The sequence below is a fragment of the Xenopus laevis genome, chromosome 6S (genome assembly GCF_017654675.1).
Source record: "Xenopus laevis strain J_2021 chromosome 6S, Xenopus_laevis_v10.1, whole genome shotgun sequence".
Taxonomy (NCBI): domain Eukaryota; kingdom Metazoa; phylum Chordata; class Amphibia; order Anura; family Pipidae; genus Xenopus; species Xenopus laevis.
Genome location: NC_054382.1, coordinates 60127276 through 60146543, shown reverse-complemented (window position 1 = coordinate 60146543; position 19268 = coordinate 60127276). Strand labels below are relative to the sequence as shown.

Below are 19268 nucleotides of genomic sequence, written 5' to 3'. Positions count from 1 at the left end.
TTTTAATAACTTTCATGGCATTTGTGGTTTTAGAAAAATAGAGTTTGATTCAAAAACCTCTAAAACCACAAAAAATTGACACAGAACAAATTGTCATGTTTATAATGGAATAGAGGAGAAAGAAGTACAGTCAAAAAAGACAATTTCCAATTAGTGCTTTGTAATAGCAAAATATATGGATTATTATTATTGTGTTATTTTTAGCACAGGGGTGTTTGAAGGTGTTTTAGGTGTATAGTGTCCAATCAAATTCGATTTGAACCCAAAAAATGAATTATTGTAAAAATACTAATTGGCTTTACTAATTTTGGCTTAACTGAAGGTTAAAGTGGACCTGTCATCCAGACACAAAATATGTATGATTATAGTCCTTTTCAAATTAAACATGAAATCCAATTCTTTTTTTTATTAAAGTGTTCATAGCTGTTGTAAACTCATTTAAAGATCCCAGCTGTCAATCAAATATTGCCTGCCCCTCCTCTAGGCATAGAGGCGGGGCAAACAATTACTTTCACTTTTCATTCAGCTATAATTATGAGATCCCAGACTGATGGAAACCCATTTCAAATAATTTATACAGAGTAATTACAGTTCATTTTCCTTGACTAACATAATTAAATAGGATTTGGAATAATTGTTATGGTTGACGGGTCCCCTTTAACTTTTGTGCAAAAATTTCAAATTCGAATCTTAATAAATTGCCTCCTTAGTATAGCTCCCTAACCATGTGCAAACCTGGTATATACTGTACATTAAGGGGCAGATTTAACAAAATGTAAGTTTAGAGCTTAATAAATAACTCTGCAGCACTGTACGATAAATGGGTGTATATAATAAGCATATATGTAGGCAGGGGCGATTCGTGGGCTGCTGCTGCCTGAGGCAGCAACCCCAATGCCGCCCCCTCTGCTGATCAGCGCTTAAAAGTTTAGCGTCGGAGCGGGTCAAAAGGAGCTGCATTGCGAGCGCGTACTGCACTTTCTGCACTAGCAGAGCCGACCCCATGTAACTGCCCGTTCACTGCCGTCTGAGGCAAGGTGCTCACCTTGCCTCATGGCAGGAACGGCCCTGCATGTAGGTCAGCAGAAAAGTGCAACAAGCATTTTGGAGCTACTGTAAATTCAGAGATTTAGGGTGTAGAAGAGTTGAGAATTCATTTGACTGTCAGATAATATAATAAAAAACATCATTGGAAAACTAATTTTGAGTGTCAGTGATTTGAAATAAAGATATCAAAGAGAATAATATTTTAGTGTAGGATTTGCTATTCAAGTAATGGGAAAATCCATAAGGGTTTCAATACTTTTGTGATGGACAGTATATTGTATTTCTAAAAGAATAAAAACTCTGCTCTTTCATTTTTATTAACTTTCCAGCCCCATAATGCACGTGTGCTAATTTAAGATTGATTAAGGTTTAGTCTTTTAAGGTACAGTACAAAAGAGAGCGTTGTGTTTATGAAAATTTGTAATGAAATAACCCATTAAAAGATTTCAGGGGTCATTTAATAATTTTCAGGATGCGAGTGGTTGAACACTAATGGGCACAAAATGCAAGCAGTATGTACGGGAGTCTTGCAGATTTTAGCGTTCTAATCTGTAATGCAGATATAGGTGCTGAGTCCAGGGCACAGTACAAAGTTATTTGAATTTAGTTAATGTGTGCTCTCAAAAGCGGAACAAGCTCTTTGCAGCCCCGGGTGCAAGCTGTACCCCCTGTCAGGACAAACTTACATGAATCCAATGAAAACAGCAGCACTCCGGTATTATTGAAAAAGTGAAGAACTTTACTTAAATTTCCTTAGGCAACGTTTCGGGATGTGTAGCCCGAAATGTTGCCTAAGGCACTTTAAGCAAAGTTCTTGACTTTTTCAACAATACCGGAGTGCTGCTGTTTTCATTGGATTAGTGCAAAGTTATTTGGCACCCTTTCCTATACTTCATAATGTGAGAATTGTTACATAATGTTATAATTATATTATAATTTCTACAAGCACAGGCACAATGTAAAAAAAAATACTTTTGCTTGCAAATAGAAATACTTTAAGAAATAAAGTTATTCTGCAGAAATATAAATGGTTATAGATTTTTTTGATCTGTTTGTGTTATGTCTATGTATATTGGTTGTTCTACTGGTTGAAGCACATGTTATATACTGCCAACCCTTTCCCCCAAGACATGAATGGTGTGCTTTGTATGCCAGATGCATTAAGTCTGTTCCATCTATACCTGCTTTTTGTGGAAAAATTGCTTCTGGAACAAAACACATTTATATCAACTTACTATATCTATAGCACAACAGTATGTTTCTTGTACTCTATGTGAATGTTTAAAAATAAAAATGAATGAATATGTCCAGGTATGGGATCTATTATCTGGAATGTTTGGGATTTGAGGTTTATTATATGCTTAAATAGTTTCAGAGAACTCTGAATAATGGTTTCCCGATAACAGATCCAATACCTACTGTATATTGTTTTGGTGTTTTAATGGTAAAATGTACCTGTTAGCAATGACTAAGCAGAGTCGAAGTTATATCCTCAAAATATAAACACAAAGCTTCTATGGCAATATTTTGGTCATAACAAATGTAATAAGAGGTATCGCTGATATGTATTACCTGCTATAGCAATCTCATATATTTCTACTGCAATAAAGCAGAACAACATACAATATTAAGCATTAAACAGAATGGTACGATTTAAGGCAAACATACCAGTGCTCAGAATTCTGTTTTCCTTTTTTTAAGTTCTGCTTTATCATCCTTATCATTCTCTACATTCTTTAAGATGATTTTATTCATTGACATTGAACATCTATTTTAAGGCATTCTTAGTAATGTTTTCCTCATCAAATCATGAAATACCCTTTTGTTATTTCTCTTCTTTAATACATAACATGTTCCTCCTCTGACCCTCATTATCCCTTTTCTCTCTTTCTCTTCCTCCCTTCCACATGTCTGTTCCTTATGTTGACCAATTTATCCCATCCCAAATTTGTTTGCTCCCCCTGTCCTTTCTTCCCAAAATGATCCTTGACCATCTTGACCATCCCAACCTATTTGTTCCTGTTCCTCTTCGTTTGCAGCTTAGAGATGGCTAAACTGAGCACCCAGACTGCTTCCGTCACGACCCCTGTTGACCTCAACATGAACCTCTCTCAGTCTACCACCCCTTCCTCCACCCCCACCTCTATGGCTGTGTTGGCGGCAGCTGCTGCTGCCTCCGCGGTTAGCGTCAATTCCCCTCCTCCCCTACCAACTTTACCGACCACCCACTATGCTGTTCCTGTCTCCAGTCTGCTTGGCATGAAAACTGTCCCACTCCTGGCACTAAATGCAGCAGCCACTGCTGGGGCCACTGGGAATTTACCTGCTTATACTGCCAAAATTCCATCGACGAGTGGGGTTAAGAAATCTGACCGACAGAAGTTTGCTCCATACTGAAGGCATGGCAACAAAGCTCTATCCAGATTCAGTGGTAGATAAATCTAAAGGAAACAATATGGCATTTATTTTTTGTGTTTTTTCTTTTTGTTTGTTTCTTTTTTTATTGCAAGTGTTTATTGTTGCTGATTCAATTTTTCTTCTCCTCTTTCCATGATGTTAACCCCCACCACCTCTTCAGAAAAAAACTAGTTTCAAAAACGTTTTTATAATCAGTTTTATTTATTTAATTTTTCAAAAATTTGATTTTACATTTAGTTATTTACTTTGGGAAATGGGACAAATGAAACTATAAAGTGAGCTGGCATGTTTGCCTTATAAAAGTTCAGTATTTGAAATCATTAGGAAAAAGTGCTTCCACAGTCTAATTTATCACGAAATACTCAGCACTGATGTTACATTTTAAATCGTACTCCATCTAAGGAGATTATTTAGTAAAGTCCCTTTTTTTCTGGTCGGAATTTTAAAAGGTAAAACACAATTTTTGGGAGAAAAAAAACTAATATTTTTTCGTGATTTATTAAACCCAGGGGGTTGCTAAAAGTAAAAAGTTACTCCATCTGAAACTTGCCGAGGTCATGTAGAAGTCAATGTCAGATGTCTCTTTTACAATTGGAAGATATCATGATCTGTACTGGGTTTCATACAATAATCCAAAATCCGGAAAAAACATACAATTCTGATTTTTTTTACAATTTTATCAAGTATTTTCCCCGCACCAGATTTTTTTACTTAATTTATTGATAAATATGGTAAAAATGTGTATGGGAGTTGATCGAATGGATTTTTTTTAATGTTCTTTATTTTCAGTTTTTGAAAGTTTTGAAAATAAACAAGGGGGATACAGAAAACAAGAGGGCAAGGGCATTAATAGTCATAGAACTTATAATGAGAAATTTCTGGATTTTACTAAATAACCCCTTCAAAGGGTCCATTCAAGAAGGCAACACCCACAGAAAACTGCTTCCCATTTAGAAAGGCATCTATGTATGACTCGTGTGATTCTAATTTATGTGAATAGGAAGTAGATGTTAGTAGGGATGGGAATTTTGATCAACAGGGCTCTCCATGACAGGAGAAATTGTTCAAAACATCTGGATAATTTTAACAAACAGACAGAAGTGAAGTATAGTGATGAGGTGGAAATATGCATAAGTACAATTTCATTTTTCAACAAATTTTAAAAAACCGGAGCATGAGATAATAGCTTAATGCGGGCACAGCTATTAATATTTCTGCATAAACATTGAGAATTATCGTCAGACAAGAATGGTATAAAACATAGTCATAAGTACATGTTTCTATTCTAGTTTTTCAAAGGCAATATTTTTGAGGGAGGATTAATTGAGTTAATCAGGGGGTCACTTTAATGGAAATAGTCTTTATAAAAGAACAAGGCGTCAGCATTTTACAAGATGTGAATCACATCTATATGGATACTGTCTCTGCCCTGATATTTTTAACACCCAATTTTAGTTCTCATGATAGTTTTGTTCTCCATAAAAACTTAAAATGAAATTTATAGCTAAACTGTATTTTAGCCAAAGGTTTAAATTACTCTAACAATGATTATTTACCTTGTAAATGTACACTGTTAAGCAATGAAGTGAATTTCTATTTAGTATGCAATCATTACATTTTTGGTACTGCTATACTAGATGTATTAGATGCAGCCATTATAATCTTCTAGTCCTAAACTGACATCTAGTGGAAATATTTCAGAATACTTTGTATGCTAACTGTAGAAATCCTCAATCAAATATTATACAATACAGTTAACTCAATCCTCTGAGTTGCTTTAAATGTTATTAAAGATCTGTCCCAAAGCAGATGTTTAATTTTACAAAACATGACGTAGCAATAATACTATATGTTATGTAATAAACTAAGCATAATATATTTACATCATACAGTATATTTGTAATATAAAATTGATTGTAATCACAAATGTGCATATCAGGCTTGTGAAATCTAAAAGATGAGAGTGTATTGTACAGGGACAGCCTTTGGATTCTAGTTTAAGGTACTTTAAACAGTCAATACTGCAAGTTAATATTCTAATAAGGTATGTTCACAAAACAACCCAGTTTAAAAACCTTGCTGAAAATTACCTTGTATGGAAGGATGCTGCAAAATGTTCCTATTATACAGTAAAAAGGTACAACATTTTAAGTAAAATGTAAAAAGAATAACATGCAGGAATTTCATTGTTATGCAAAAGTATTGTTACACCTATACAAAAGTTTTCAGTTAATATAAAGAAAGTTTTCACTTAATATGTTGCACACAAATGCTAGGGTCGTATGATGGACGTTTGTGCTTCTATACTGCATGAATATCTAACAAGCTATCAATTGAAATATAGTTAAGAAAATCAGGCTGTCCATGAGAATTAGCGGAATAACAGATTTATGATTTCTAATACTACCAGCGCATGTGTACATTGCACCAAACTCCAATATCAGTATCAGGAGATCTAAACAAAACAGTCCCATACCTAAGCTTTGAAAAAGTACAGACATAATAAGGCCTCTTATCTCATAGTAGGTATGTGGAAGCATGTCCTTATTTCTCTTGATAATCTAATGCACAAGTCAGCAAGAAACAACTTAAAAATCAAAAGATCGTTTTCATTATTTATAATTATATGTATTCAGTAATCTATATGAATTTACACAATAAATAGCTGAGCATGCATGTATAGAAAAAATGCACATCTTTATGGAATAGTGAGATCTGTGCAGTAACATTATATCACATTGTTTTTAATAAACAATAATAAACTATATGTTGTTGCAACTTGAAAGAAAAAAGTCCTGCTCAATTATACATCATTGATACTACAGATGTGTCTTTGGAAGTACTCAAGCTCAAACCTAAATATGCAAACTAGGATGATGCAAGAGAGCAATAAGAAGTCATAGCAATGTTTTGGGTGGCAGACAGACATTTGGCTCCGTTCCTTAATACATTGCTTCCTCTTCCTGCTGACATAAATTCCCCTTAAAGAGACAACCTATACACCCCTTTTCAACATGAGCTCAATGAATATGGCTTCTTCTGAACTGTTGGCTTATGGAAAAAAATAGTTGAAAAAGATCTATGGATTCTCTTATTTCTAACACTAAACAAGAATATAAAGCCAGATTCAATACTTCCTTTCAGGAATAACTAGACCTTCCTATCACTGATAACTTGGTTAGATTAGGTATATCTTAGAATTTACATTATATAAAATACTTTATTATGAAAATTTAAGTTACCATATTTAATAGAGATTTTTTTCATTACTCAAGAACTTTATAAATGTCTTCTAGAGTTGAGCTATTTTTCTTTTTTACAAGGTAGGTATCATTAAAATATAAAAATAAAGACAGGACCAGTTAGTTTTTTTTTTTTTTAAATTGTTGTACTATGCCCATGTGTAGGTAATACTTTTGGTTATCCTACCCAAGACAATTAGTAACTGTTACTCTACAGAAAGTGCAGCAATATTTGTCTTAGATAACTCATATGCAGTGCTACAAATATAGAATTATAAAGATTTTATTATATCTGCCACCCATTGAACCACTGTGCTTCTAAGGCTATATTCCCAGTGGTATTTCAGGTTTTAAACCAGATTATATATATATATATATATATATATATATATATATATATAATGCATAGAATAACTAGCACTTCCAGTTTTGTGATTCAATGTGTCTTTGACTTTTATTTTCACTTTATGCTGCATCCAACGTTAAAGGTCCCAGCATGAAGTGAAATAAAAGCATGAAGTGAAATAAAAGTCAAAGACTCATTAAATCACAAAACTGGAAGTGCTGGATCTTCTATGCATTATATGTACACTCTTTAACTATGCACCCAGAAAGAGAATATATATATATATATATATATATATATATATATATATATATATATATATATATATATATATATATATAATACTGCTATTGCACTTACTCCTGCAAAAATCCCTGTTTATTAATCATAAAGCATTAAAATACATCATGATTTAATGCTTTATGATTAATAAACAGCGATTTTTACAGGAGTGCGTGCAATAGCAGTATTTTCTATATTTTCCAATTGAGCACAGCACCCGCAACAATTAATGCCTAATTAAGTAAAGCAGAGCGTGTGCGGACCACACTGAACATTTATATATATATATATATATATATATATATATATATATATATATATATATATATATATATATATATATATATATATATATATATATATATTCCAGCCATATAAGACTAGCATCAAGTATGATGCATGTCTTGCCTTTTTGTGCTGCTCCTTCCCCATTGTGTTTAGGAAGGTAGATTTCCTGTTGACCCAACTGAATATGCTTAGAAAATATAGAACATGTACCCTAACAGAATTTCAGTATGGGTCCTTTGATTAAAGACAAGATGAGATAATTAGATAATTATCTGAACAGCATGCATTCCTCTTAATGTTTATTTGTAGTCAAAAAGTAATTTCTATTCAACATTGTTTTATTTAAAGGCTAATTATCTGATTGGACAACAGTCAATATGGACAAAAATACATCAACTGCACTATAAGAGGAAAATGGCTCCCAATTTAAAAAAAATGCTTGTTTGTAAATGGCAGTAGTTTTTCTGTTGGAACTAGTTTTCAATTTTTTTTCCCCTTTTCATTCCATTCACATTTATTTTTAAAGTCTGCGTTGCATAGTGCAATATTGTTTTCTACACAATCTTTGAAGCCAGGATTCACTAAAATTTTCCAGTTACACAGCCAAAACATTCAAGAAACACATAGCTTTAACAAATGAACTACTGAGTCTAAACTGAGCTAAATTCACAACATAGAAATGCAATATATATTTTTCACTCAGTGTTGAAATTTTGATTGGAATGATTTGCACTGCAGTCACTGGCAGAACTAAAGTATTAATGTTCAGGGTCAGCTGCCGCCTAGTATTATGTGTTGTTTATGTATAATGTAGCCTTGCTGCCACCGCTGCACTGAATAAACCACTGTAACCAGTTTCTGCATTGCCATCATTTGTGCTAAAATTTGCTAAAATTTATGTCTTTGTTTTGTATATAAATATAAAAATGAACTGAAATATTGTCACACCACCTCAGATTATTAACAGCTTGAAACAACTGCTGTGCAATATTCTGGATAATTGTATCTATGCTTTCTTAACTAAACAAATTTTCTAAATGTTTCTTGCATTGAAACTCTGTTCTATGCTGGTTGTAATTGAGTGTTATTTTTTTAATAGTGAGAAGACTTTTTTTCTTGCTTTTTTTCTTGTTCCCCACATTTTCTTTCCATGTTTAGGCTTTCCTCAGAAGTTACTGGCCTGGGGGCTCTCTAATGTATCTCATCATGTACGTAATTCAGGATTTTTCCAATGCCCATGAACCAATGATTTATATGGACCTTAAACACCAGAGGAATTTCTGCTTGTCCTTTCATACATTCTGTATAAGAGAGAGACAGTTTTTTTCTTTTCTTTTACTCTTTGGGCAAATTTTGCTTTCTAACTGTTGTGTTGCTTTTATTACTGTTACAAATTGACACTGTTATGAGTAAGGAGAATACATTTATACAGCAATTCTTCCTTTTTATTTTTTGTTAGTAACTTTTTTTGTTTAAGTTCATGCTTTGACTAGTATGTATATAAAGCATGGGCAATTAGTATTAAATCACTGTATTAAACTGTAGATTTGATGGTAAGTTAAATTATTTGTTTTTTATATAAATATATACATATATAAATAAAATTCTTTTCCTGATGAAAAAAAAGAAAGATTTTTTTTCTGCTTGGACAGTTCAGAGTTGTTAATGCAAATGAAAAGACAGTATTTGCATATATACCAATGTCAACCCTATACATATATATATAACAAAAGCATACGGAACACACTCCAAACAAAATAATAAAGCCTGGGTGACAATGTCAATGAGTGTAAACATTTGGGAGAATAGACGGCACACCAAGGACACTTTAACAACAAATTCAGCTTGAAAACATTGTGTAGGTTTATTGGACCAACGTTTCAGTTCCTCACAGGAACTTTCGTCAGGGAACTGAAACGTTGGTCCAATAAACCTACACGATGTTTTCAAGCTGACTTTGTTGTTGAAGCGTCCTTGGTGTGCCGTCTATTCTCCCAAATATATATATATATATATATATATATAGAAAATACTGCTGTTGCACGCACTCCTGCAAAAATCACTATTTATTAATCATATAGCATTAAAATACATCAACGTTTCGGTCCATGGTCTAGGACCTTTCTCAAGATGTAAACCCACTGTGCAAGTTTGTTGTGCACAAAAATAGCATTGACACTAACTTAAATTTGCAAATATTTTCTCCGCCACCAAAGTTGTGGCGTTATGCATATGCAGAATGTGTGCATAAATATTCACAATTTGTGATGTTTTCAGTATTTAAAAAGCTCTTGTGAAAATTCAATTCTCTTTGCACACTCTTATCCAGCTTTATAAATATAACATGCGCAGGGCAAATATATTCACTGTGCAACCATTCTGCCTTGCGCAAAATTAATAAATGAGCAACACTGGCTAACAGAGAGTTAAAAAACTGAAAAGTTGTGTTTTGTTCTGTTATGTTCGACATCTGTTTACTCCAGCTTTCATAGATTACATTTTTGGCTGACGAACTATATTGGAAACATTTTTATTTTGCACAGCCTATTTACCCAGTTCTTATTTTTACACATACTGTAAAGAGGGTGGAGTGCCAGTGTAACGAGCACTCTGTGTGAATGTTGTTAATTTTCCTCTGAGCAACTTTGTGCTGCCTGACGCAAGGTTCTCAACATACTTAATAGCAGAAACACCCATGGGTGGCATGACGCCACTTAATTTATCAAATAACACAGTCTGTGGGTGGCTGAGCAGTAACATGCTCTTAACTGTGATGTAGAATTTCATGAATATACATTGTGTCCGAGTATATATATATATATATATATATATATATATATATATATATAGATATAGATATATATATATATATATATATATATATATATATAGATATAGATATAGATATATATATATATATATATATATATATATATATATATATATATAAATTCAGTATCAGAGTTTGGATTTCAGAAGAACTTCTAATAGTCCTATTCACATTTGTCTTTTACCATCCTCTCGGTTGGTTCCAGAATAGGAACTGTGGTCAAATTCAACAGCCAGGCAATGTTTTCGTTGTGAAGTTATTGTCATGCATGTTTAGTGCTCCAGGACTGATAAGGGCAAAGATAATTTCAGTATTAAAACAGCAGATAAGATAAGCCACCTACCATTACAATTAAAGTGAGACTGTGTTGGATATTGGTATAGATAATCAGTTTTTATTCTTTAGTTGAGGAAAATGACATGTATCCTAAGATGTGGTACAGCAGTGCCATCCAGCTGGAGGGCAGGCCAATTGCAATCTGAGGAATATTCATGGCCAAAGAGTCCCTAATAGAGTCCACAGTCCTCATCGTATACAGCATACTGCTGTACTATATTAACCTGAGGATTTTGGTTCCCAGCAGGCATGGTATTAATGGTATTATTTTTTTAAAAAAAATAAAATACACAAATAAGTTTGTAGGCCAATTAAAAGCACTGAGAAATAATTTAGCATTATGCAAAGTTTATAAACATACTTAAAGTCATTGCTTATCATTTGCCATATTCTTACAGTATGTTACTTGTGTACCTACTCAGGAAATCTTAAATTGTATTTCTATAAATCTTGGAAGTGCATCAATAAAAACATCATCTGCACATAATGGCTTGTGTTATTATTTAAATGTGATTGTGCTTAATAATAATTTAATAAATGCATACACTATGTTTTTATAGAGATTCCTTTGTTTCACAGGAGATATAAACCTTAACCTCAGTGACAAAATGTTATGCACTACACTTATACAGGTTACTTTGAATGCATACTAAAATCATTAGCTGACAACTTGTATGTAAATAGCTTTAAACCATGGTAGGTTTTACACTGTGGAAAAAAAGTAAATATTCTCACTTGGGTTTAATATCATACTAGGGATACTGACATGTTGTTATAATTTATAGTATCCTCTCAGTGACTGTAGTAAAGAAATAGTAGGGGCAGATTTATCAAGGGTCGAATTTCGAAATGTAAAATACTTCAAAATTCGACCATCAATTGAATCCTACGGAATTAGAATTCGTAGGATTTCCAGCATCGTACAATCGTACTTCGAATCGCACGATTTGAACGATTTTATGGTACGATTTTACTTTGAATGCTAAAAACGTAAAAAAATGCTCTAGAAGGTCCCCATAGGCTAACATAGCACTGGCGGGTTTAATTTGGCGAAATATTGAAGTCGAAGTTTTTTAAAGAGACAGTACTTCGATTATCGAATGGTCGAATAGTCAAAGATTTTTACGTCGAATCATTCGAATCAAAGTTGAAGTCTAAGTCGGATATGGCCTATTCGATGGTCGAAGTACCCAAAAAATTACTTCAAAATTCAAACTTTTTGTACTTTGAAAATTCACCCGAACCTTAGTAAATCTGCCCCGTAGTGTTATTTTCTTTAAAATATTCTGCTTCAACCCATCATGACTTACCAGAGCATGTAGATCTGTGTCCTGCCAGTCTTGCTAGGCATGGGTGCATCAAAAACTTTATATAGGCTGGAGTGATGTACATTTAATCTTTTATTCACTTTGAAAAAACTGAAAAAATACATTTGCTCTTTTATTTCTTTAGATCCCAATAAGTGAGAGTTTCCAGTGGTGGATGAAATTAAATTAACATTATAGAACTGTACGGGGCAAACATGTTTGTTAAAAAGAACAAATTAATTAAATTAGGCAATAACTTTTTTCTAATTTGTGATGTTTACCAATTCTTTTTAATGAAAGAAAATAATTTTGAAATCATGGCAAAAAATATATATGCAAATATAACCAAGTTTTTGGTCTGTGCTTTGCTCTTTTTCTGCACTGATCAATAAGTATTTGGCAGAAATTAATGGAAAATTTTCCTTTCCAACATTTGATTATGTAGCAAATCAAAAACCAATTACATGTGACATCACATATTCATCATTAAAACTGTAAGAAAACTTTTTTCTTCTTTTGCAGTTTCTTTTGGTGAATATGAATAAATCTCTATGGATTCAGCTTTACAACGGGCCTTCATCTCCTTGAAACGTCAGGAAATTTTGTGTACATCGAAGTTCACTGCTTGACAAAGGAGTTGGATAGAGCCACCTTATTCTGCTATGTGCTTTTCATTGAAAGTAATTATTAAATTGGCAATAGTTTGTAGAATGTTAATGTGTTGGTGAATGGTCATTCTAATAAGAATGAAATATGAACTGTTCTTAAAAAAAATAATGGAAAAAGTATACAGTAGGTTTAAGTAAAAAAAAAAAAACTTTTACACTGTACTTGCTAAATAAGTAAAACTGTTTTTGCACTGCTCTCCTCTAAAACTAGATTGTATATTTTGTTTTAGGTTAGGAGACTAATGTCTCTTTGGTTTATATATGTCAGTAGCTCTGGAACAATTAAGTTTTATCAGATAGTTAATTCGGTCAAGAAAATATTGTACATTGTGACTGTACACTGTATACAGTGAGAAAATAATGGGCCATTACACACAGACACATAGATGAGGACAGTGCCATACACAATCACAAATCCACAGTTTTCTGCCCAGCTCATAATGACAGAATATAATATCCATGTTTCATGGGATTTTAAAATAGTTTATTCTTAAAAAAAGGACCTACTTTGACAGATTTGATAGAACATTCCCTTGTGATAAGATTATTTATAGTTTATAGCTTTTGAGCCCTGTCCTTGCATTTCATTATGCAGTGTAGTAAACATTTTCATACTGTTCACCAAAAAGGTTTTTTTCCCAGGTCATCTGGTGCTATCTTTTAATATTATTTTTACTGTTGTTGCCTGTATACTAAAAAAAATGTCCTCATCAGTTGTTTTCCCTATGCCATGCCATTATTTAGTTTTTTTCATGCAGGCAAAAATACTACATGCTGGACATGTAATGAACACAAGATGTCTGTTACAGATGTGTTTCCATTTTAATGAGTCTTTTCAATTAAATGAAAAACATATTTAAGGGTTGCATTAATAGCTGCCTGAAATGTTTAGATTCTGTTGACAAGTTTATTATACTAAGCAATAACTATATGGGATATTTGATCAATGCTTGACACATTCTGCCAACCATTTGTTTTACCAATAAATAACAATTATCGCACATAAGGGGAAACATCTATCTGCCAGTACAATTTTAAAAATGCAGTGTTACAAAAATATTTTAAATCTGAATGGTTTTACTAAACCAGATTAGGATGATTTAGTATAAATGAGCTCAAATAAATCATTTAAAATAGTTTACTGTTGCAATTAAAGTGTGATTTAGTTTTTTTGTGTTGGTTATTAAATCAAATTCTACCTGTTTAATTTTTCTCTTAGCATTAAAACAGCCAAATACAGCTCAGAACTGATAAACCAGCCCATTAATCAGGACTTTGGAGAGGGGGGGGGTGAACTAACGAGTAAATCCTTTAATTTAATGTTTTTCAGGGGACCAGAAAAAATGGTGTAAAATTCAGAAAAAAGTAAAATCAGGGAAATGTATTATGCATAATATATAGGTGGGACCTCAAAACAACAATGTAAAATGAGGGAAAACCTAAAATCAGGGGATGTAAAAATTACTTGGCATTAAAATGAAATAATAAAATAATAATGTTAAAGTCAAACAATACCCTTTTTTCTTTGATCTGCCATTCTTCCTCTCCATATTGAAACAACATCGAGAGGCAGAAAAGTACAATAGCATTACATGAAAAAGAATCAGTATGGTATGCATTACTGAATCCAAATCTTTGGGATACTAATGGATGAGAAAATATAAAAAATGGCAGTCATAAAGGTATAAACTGTTGGCAGTCATAAAGGTATAGACTGTTGGGAAATTTAATTTATTTTTGTCTGCTGTGCTTCAGCTATATTTTGATACCTGTACCATCCTGGTAATATTACCACATTCATCTATACATATTAGGGCTCACTTTAAAATAAACATGCCCAGTAACTTTTGATCCTTATGCAGTGACACCTCTTTAATGCTAACAATACTAGCTAGCCTCAGAGCACTTGTATTGTATCAGGGCTAACCCTATTTTGTGTACTGGCCATTACACATGCAATATTTATTAAAACTGCCATACAGTATAAAAATAAATTCAGGAGAATCTTTGTTATGAGAGTAAAATTGTCATGGATTTGAATGCATGTAAATATTTACATAATTAATGAATGTCTTATGCTGCTGTTTTTTTTATATAATATATATGCCATATGTCACTATCATAAAATGATTTCTAATTCTGAAGCAAACTGTAGCTTTAATCAGGCAGAATATATATAATCAGGTCTGGTACATGCACATAATTCTGTGCTCTACCAAATTCAGAGTATTTCCAGAATAAATGTAATTGATTTCCTTTAGTTCTATATTTATTTTTCTTTTGTACAGCACACATTAATATCAACAAAGGCTATTAGGTTGACAAAGAGATATTTTAAACACTGTGTCATGGTTATATATGTTTTGAGGGTTGTATATTTTTTTCTGCAGGCTTCCTTCCGCAGCTCTAAGTACAACCTTCACTTTAGTGCATGTACACTGAGCGGAGATCAGCCCAAAAAAACATGAAAACATTTTCAGACCAGTCTCTGCTGCATGGATTCAAGTAGAAGCTGTACTTTTCAGTGCAGATAAGAGAAAATTAAACCATAATTACCGTGATTTTCCTTTCCTGACCATCCTCCATGTCAGCTATGTATAGGTTAGCTCCCCCCTTTGAACCCTTACAGAAAAACATCCCAAAAGTCCCACTCCCTTACACAGGTGTTTGAGTAACAAGCTGCAAGATTAATTTATGATAAGGAATAGTGTGGGACAAACTTGCTAACATGGAGGATGACCAGGAAAAGAACATCATGACAAGTATGATGTAATTTTCCCTTTTAGCCTGGCCATCTCCATGTCAACTACATGGGTGTACACAAGCTTAATCCATCGGGAGGATAAAATAAGAAAATGCTTTTAAGGATATCTGAAAACTTAAAATAATTGAGACAACTCACAGGACATTGTATAAGTCCAGAGCAGAAAGATTCTGCCACTCATTCTAACCCAGCCTACACAACTATGTTAACCTATATACCCTGAATGTAGATTCCCTGAAAACTGTAGAAGAGGGTCCTGCAAAACTAAAAAAAATTAAGGTTATGCATGAAATCTGCATACAATAAAAAACTGGAAGGCAACAATTACAAATTGCCACTATGATAATATACAGGAATGGTGTTTGCTATCAAAATCAAACACTACATGCTGATTTCTTAAATTTAAGTTTAAGAAAAAAAAGAAAGGCACACACCTTGACTCCCTGACAATTCCACGCAGAATAAGGCAAAAAGTGAGGCATTTCATGAATGAGACCTGTGGGAACCCAGGCCTTAAAGGAGAACTAAAGCCTAACTAAAGATGTAGGCTAGAAATGTTGTATATTATGTTTTGGGCTTCTGTACCAGCCCAGGGCAACCACAGCCCTTTAGAATATAACTGTCACAATATAAGCCTGATTAATAATTATTGTAGATAATTACTACATAGCAGCACAGACAACAGTGCAACTACTATGATAATCTCATAATCAGCGCTATAACATCATATTATATTACAGCCCAATCTCATTTTCTGCTTGATAATTTGCGAAGACCCCTAAGCTTAGCTTCTAAATGGCTGCTCAAAGCACATTGAGCATGTGAGTGCCGCAGACACTTTTCAAGTTGGTGACCCCCCTGTGACAAGTTTAAAGTTCTAGATCATTGCTGTTATTGAGAATCTGAAACTTAAGGTTGGTGCAATAAGTGCAGTATATAAAATATGAGTTTTTTAGCCATATTAATATTTAGGCTTTACTTTCCAGAAATCAATGCTTAACCATACTAAACACAGAGCAAGATTCAAGATTATCTGGCATAATGAAAGAAGATGTCAGAACAGAGATGCACCAAAGCTAAATGCATAATGCTCCATGCATAAACCTGATATATAAGAAAGGAACCCTCTCTTGGATTCTAATAACCTAGAGTTCCACCAATATATATAGCAAACTATGTAAGTGATGAGACCTACCTGGACATGGTATCCCCTGAAACAAATGCAGTATAGGAAAACACAAGACAATTACATGTAGAATTCCTGGTACTCAGCCAGAGAACCACAAATCTAAGAGTGTTACCACTGAAAATCCAAGATGAACTGTAAAAAACACCTGTTTACCCTTAGGACAGAGGACACATCACGGTCTAGTCACCCAATAGTGAACCACTGCTGCAATGCAGTATAAACCCATAATCACATAATCATGTAAGACATACAGAGTAGACTGACCTTAGAATACCAACTTAACCTAGACTCCTAGTACAGCAGTAAGAGAGGCCTGCCTTAATACTTTTGGTATAATCTTATACAAATCTGCATACCTAGTGCTAAACAGCAGCAGTCATTGCTGATGTATCAACAGAATGCCATATACTGAATGTAATTACCTTCTATACAAATAGTGCTATACTACAGAGAGACACAAGGTCACCTTTATAATTGCCTGCTCTTATGTAGATCATTAAGAGACACATTTCTAAAGTACAATACTAAAGAATGCACCCTAGTATGAATTTTCTGATAAGACTAATATATGTATAAAACAGCACCAATTATGGAAATAGACAGTGATGAGCCAGTGATGGGTGTAACAGGAAATCTATTTACCATGCGAAACTCCTAAGACAATAACCAATGACCCATGTAGTTAAGGAACAACATCCCAAAGATCAGAAAAAGAAAAAACCCCAAAGCAGCCATCAATCTCATTCTACTATGCATAGTAATCAGTTGCAAAATATTCCCATTTTCAATATATACAGTTGTGTTCAGAATAGTAGCAGTCCAGCATCACCTGATTACTGTTTTTGGTAGAAATTATATTTCTACCTGAAAAAATAATTTGCTATTAGGTTTAATAGAATAGAAAACCAACAGACCCAACAGACATGTATACTTTGTGTATTCTGTGCAACTGAATCATTTACTGTGGCTTAATATTTGACATATTAAGTTAGGTTAAAAAAAGACACACATCCATCAAGTTCGACCTTTTAAATCTATATATAACCTGCCTTACTGCCACTTGATCCAGAGGAAGGCAAAAAAAAAACATTTTAAGCCTCTGTAATTTAACTCAGAGGGAGAAAAAAATCCTTCCTGACTCCAAGATGGCAACCTGACTAGTTCCTGGATCAACTTGTACTATGAGCTATCATAACCCTGTATTCCCTCCCTTGCTAAAAAGCTATCCAACCCCTTATTAAAGATATGTAATGTATAAGTCTGTACAACTGATTCAGGGAGAGAATTCCACAGCTGTCACTGTCCAAATATTTAAATGGAACCTCCTTCCTTCTAATCGGAATGGGTGACCTTGCGTCAGCTTGAAGGATCTACTGGTAAATAAAGCATTAGAGAGATTATTATATGATCCCCTTATATATTTATACATAGTTATCATATCACCCCTTAAGCTCCCTTTCTCCAGAGTGAACAACCCCAACATGGCCAATCTTTCCTCATAGCTAAGATTTTCCATACCTTTTACTAGCTTGTTGCCTTTCTCTGTACCATCTCTAACTCAGTAATGTCCTGTTTGAGCACTTGAGACCAAAACTGTACTGCATATTTTATATGGGGGCCTTACCAATGCTGTGTACATTGGAAGAATGGCCTCCCAGGTCCATTATGGATTTGCCTAGTGCAGTCCTATTAAGGGTATAAGTGGCTTGGATAGTTTTACATCCCAGGTGCATGACTTTACATTTGTCAACACTGAATCTCATTTGCCACTTAGCTGCCCAGATTACTAGTTTGTCAAGATCCTGTTGCAAGGATGCTGCATCCTGGATGGAATTAATTGGGCTGCATAGTTTTTTGTCATCTGCAAACACTGATACATTTCTTATAATACCTCCCCTAAGTCATTAATGAACACGTAAAAGTGGACCCCACTAAGAACCTTACTCCAAGTAGAGAATGTACCATTAACAACCACCCTCTGTACCCGATCCTGTAGCCATACTCCTATCCATATGCAAACAACTTTATTAAGCCCATTTAGTTTAGAAAGCAATTGTTTGTGGGGCACGGTATAAAATGATTTGGCAAAATCCAAATAGATTGCATCTTCTGCTCCCCCACTGCCCAGCATCCTACTTACCTCATCATAAAAAGCAACCAAATTCGTCTGACATGACCTATCCTTCATAAAGCCATGCTTAGAACCCAGGGGTGTATACCATCTGGCCTTGTCACCTTGTTTACATTCATTTTTATTAAAGCTGTATGAACCATATAATGAGTCAGCTACTGACTAAATTGAGCTGAGCCAACAGTGCATCTATGAAGTGAGCCTAGTGACTCCTCTAGTTACGTCAAGTAAAGGTGGTATTTATAAAATAATTATAAATTATACACTTGTATCCACAAAGTTTATAGTTCAGACACAACTATAACATTTCTTAAGATGGTAGGTACCCCAAAGATTTTTATTGGTGAAAACAATCTTAGCTCTTAGGGTTCTAAGAGAGCTTAGTTCAGTGTTAGACTGGCCCCTATTTCTGATTTTCTC

At 33.7% G+C, this 19268-nt stretch overlaps 1 protein-coding gene across 15 annotated transcripts in view; it reads left to right on the top strand.

The window, feature by feature from the left end:
- pcbp2.S (poly(rC) binding protein 2 S homeolog) overlaps positions 1-15024 on the top strand; it is a 495331-nt gene extending 480307 nt beyond the window's left edge. For 12 of the 15 annotated variants that reach the window (XM_041567625.1, XM_041567626.1, XM_041567622.1 and 9 more), the window contains one exon: positions 3087-4139. In XM_041567625.1, coding sequence (XP_041423559.1) covers positions 3087-3444 — 358 coding nt within the window. In that variant the 3' untranslated portion in view covers positions 3445-4139. Of the gene's footprint in view, positions 1-3086; positions 4140-7971; positions 8006-8781; positions 9460-12618 lie in introns of those variants that run through there. The other 3 variants (XM_041567631.1, XM_041567629.1, XM_041567630.1) reach the window with 3 other exon arrangements.
- The last annotated feature ends 4244 nt before the right edge of the window (positions 15025-19268 follow it).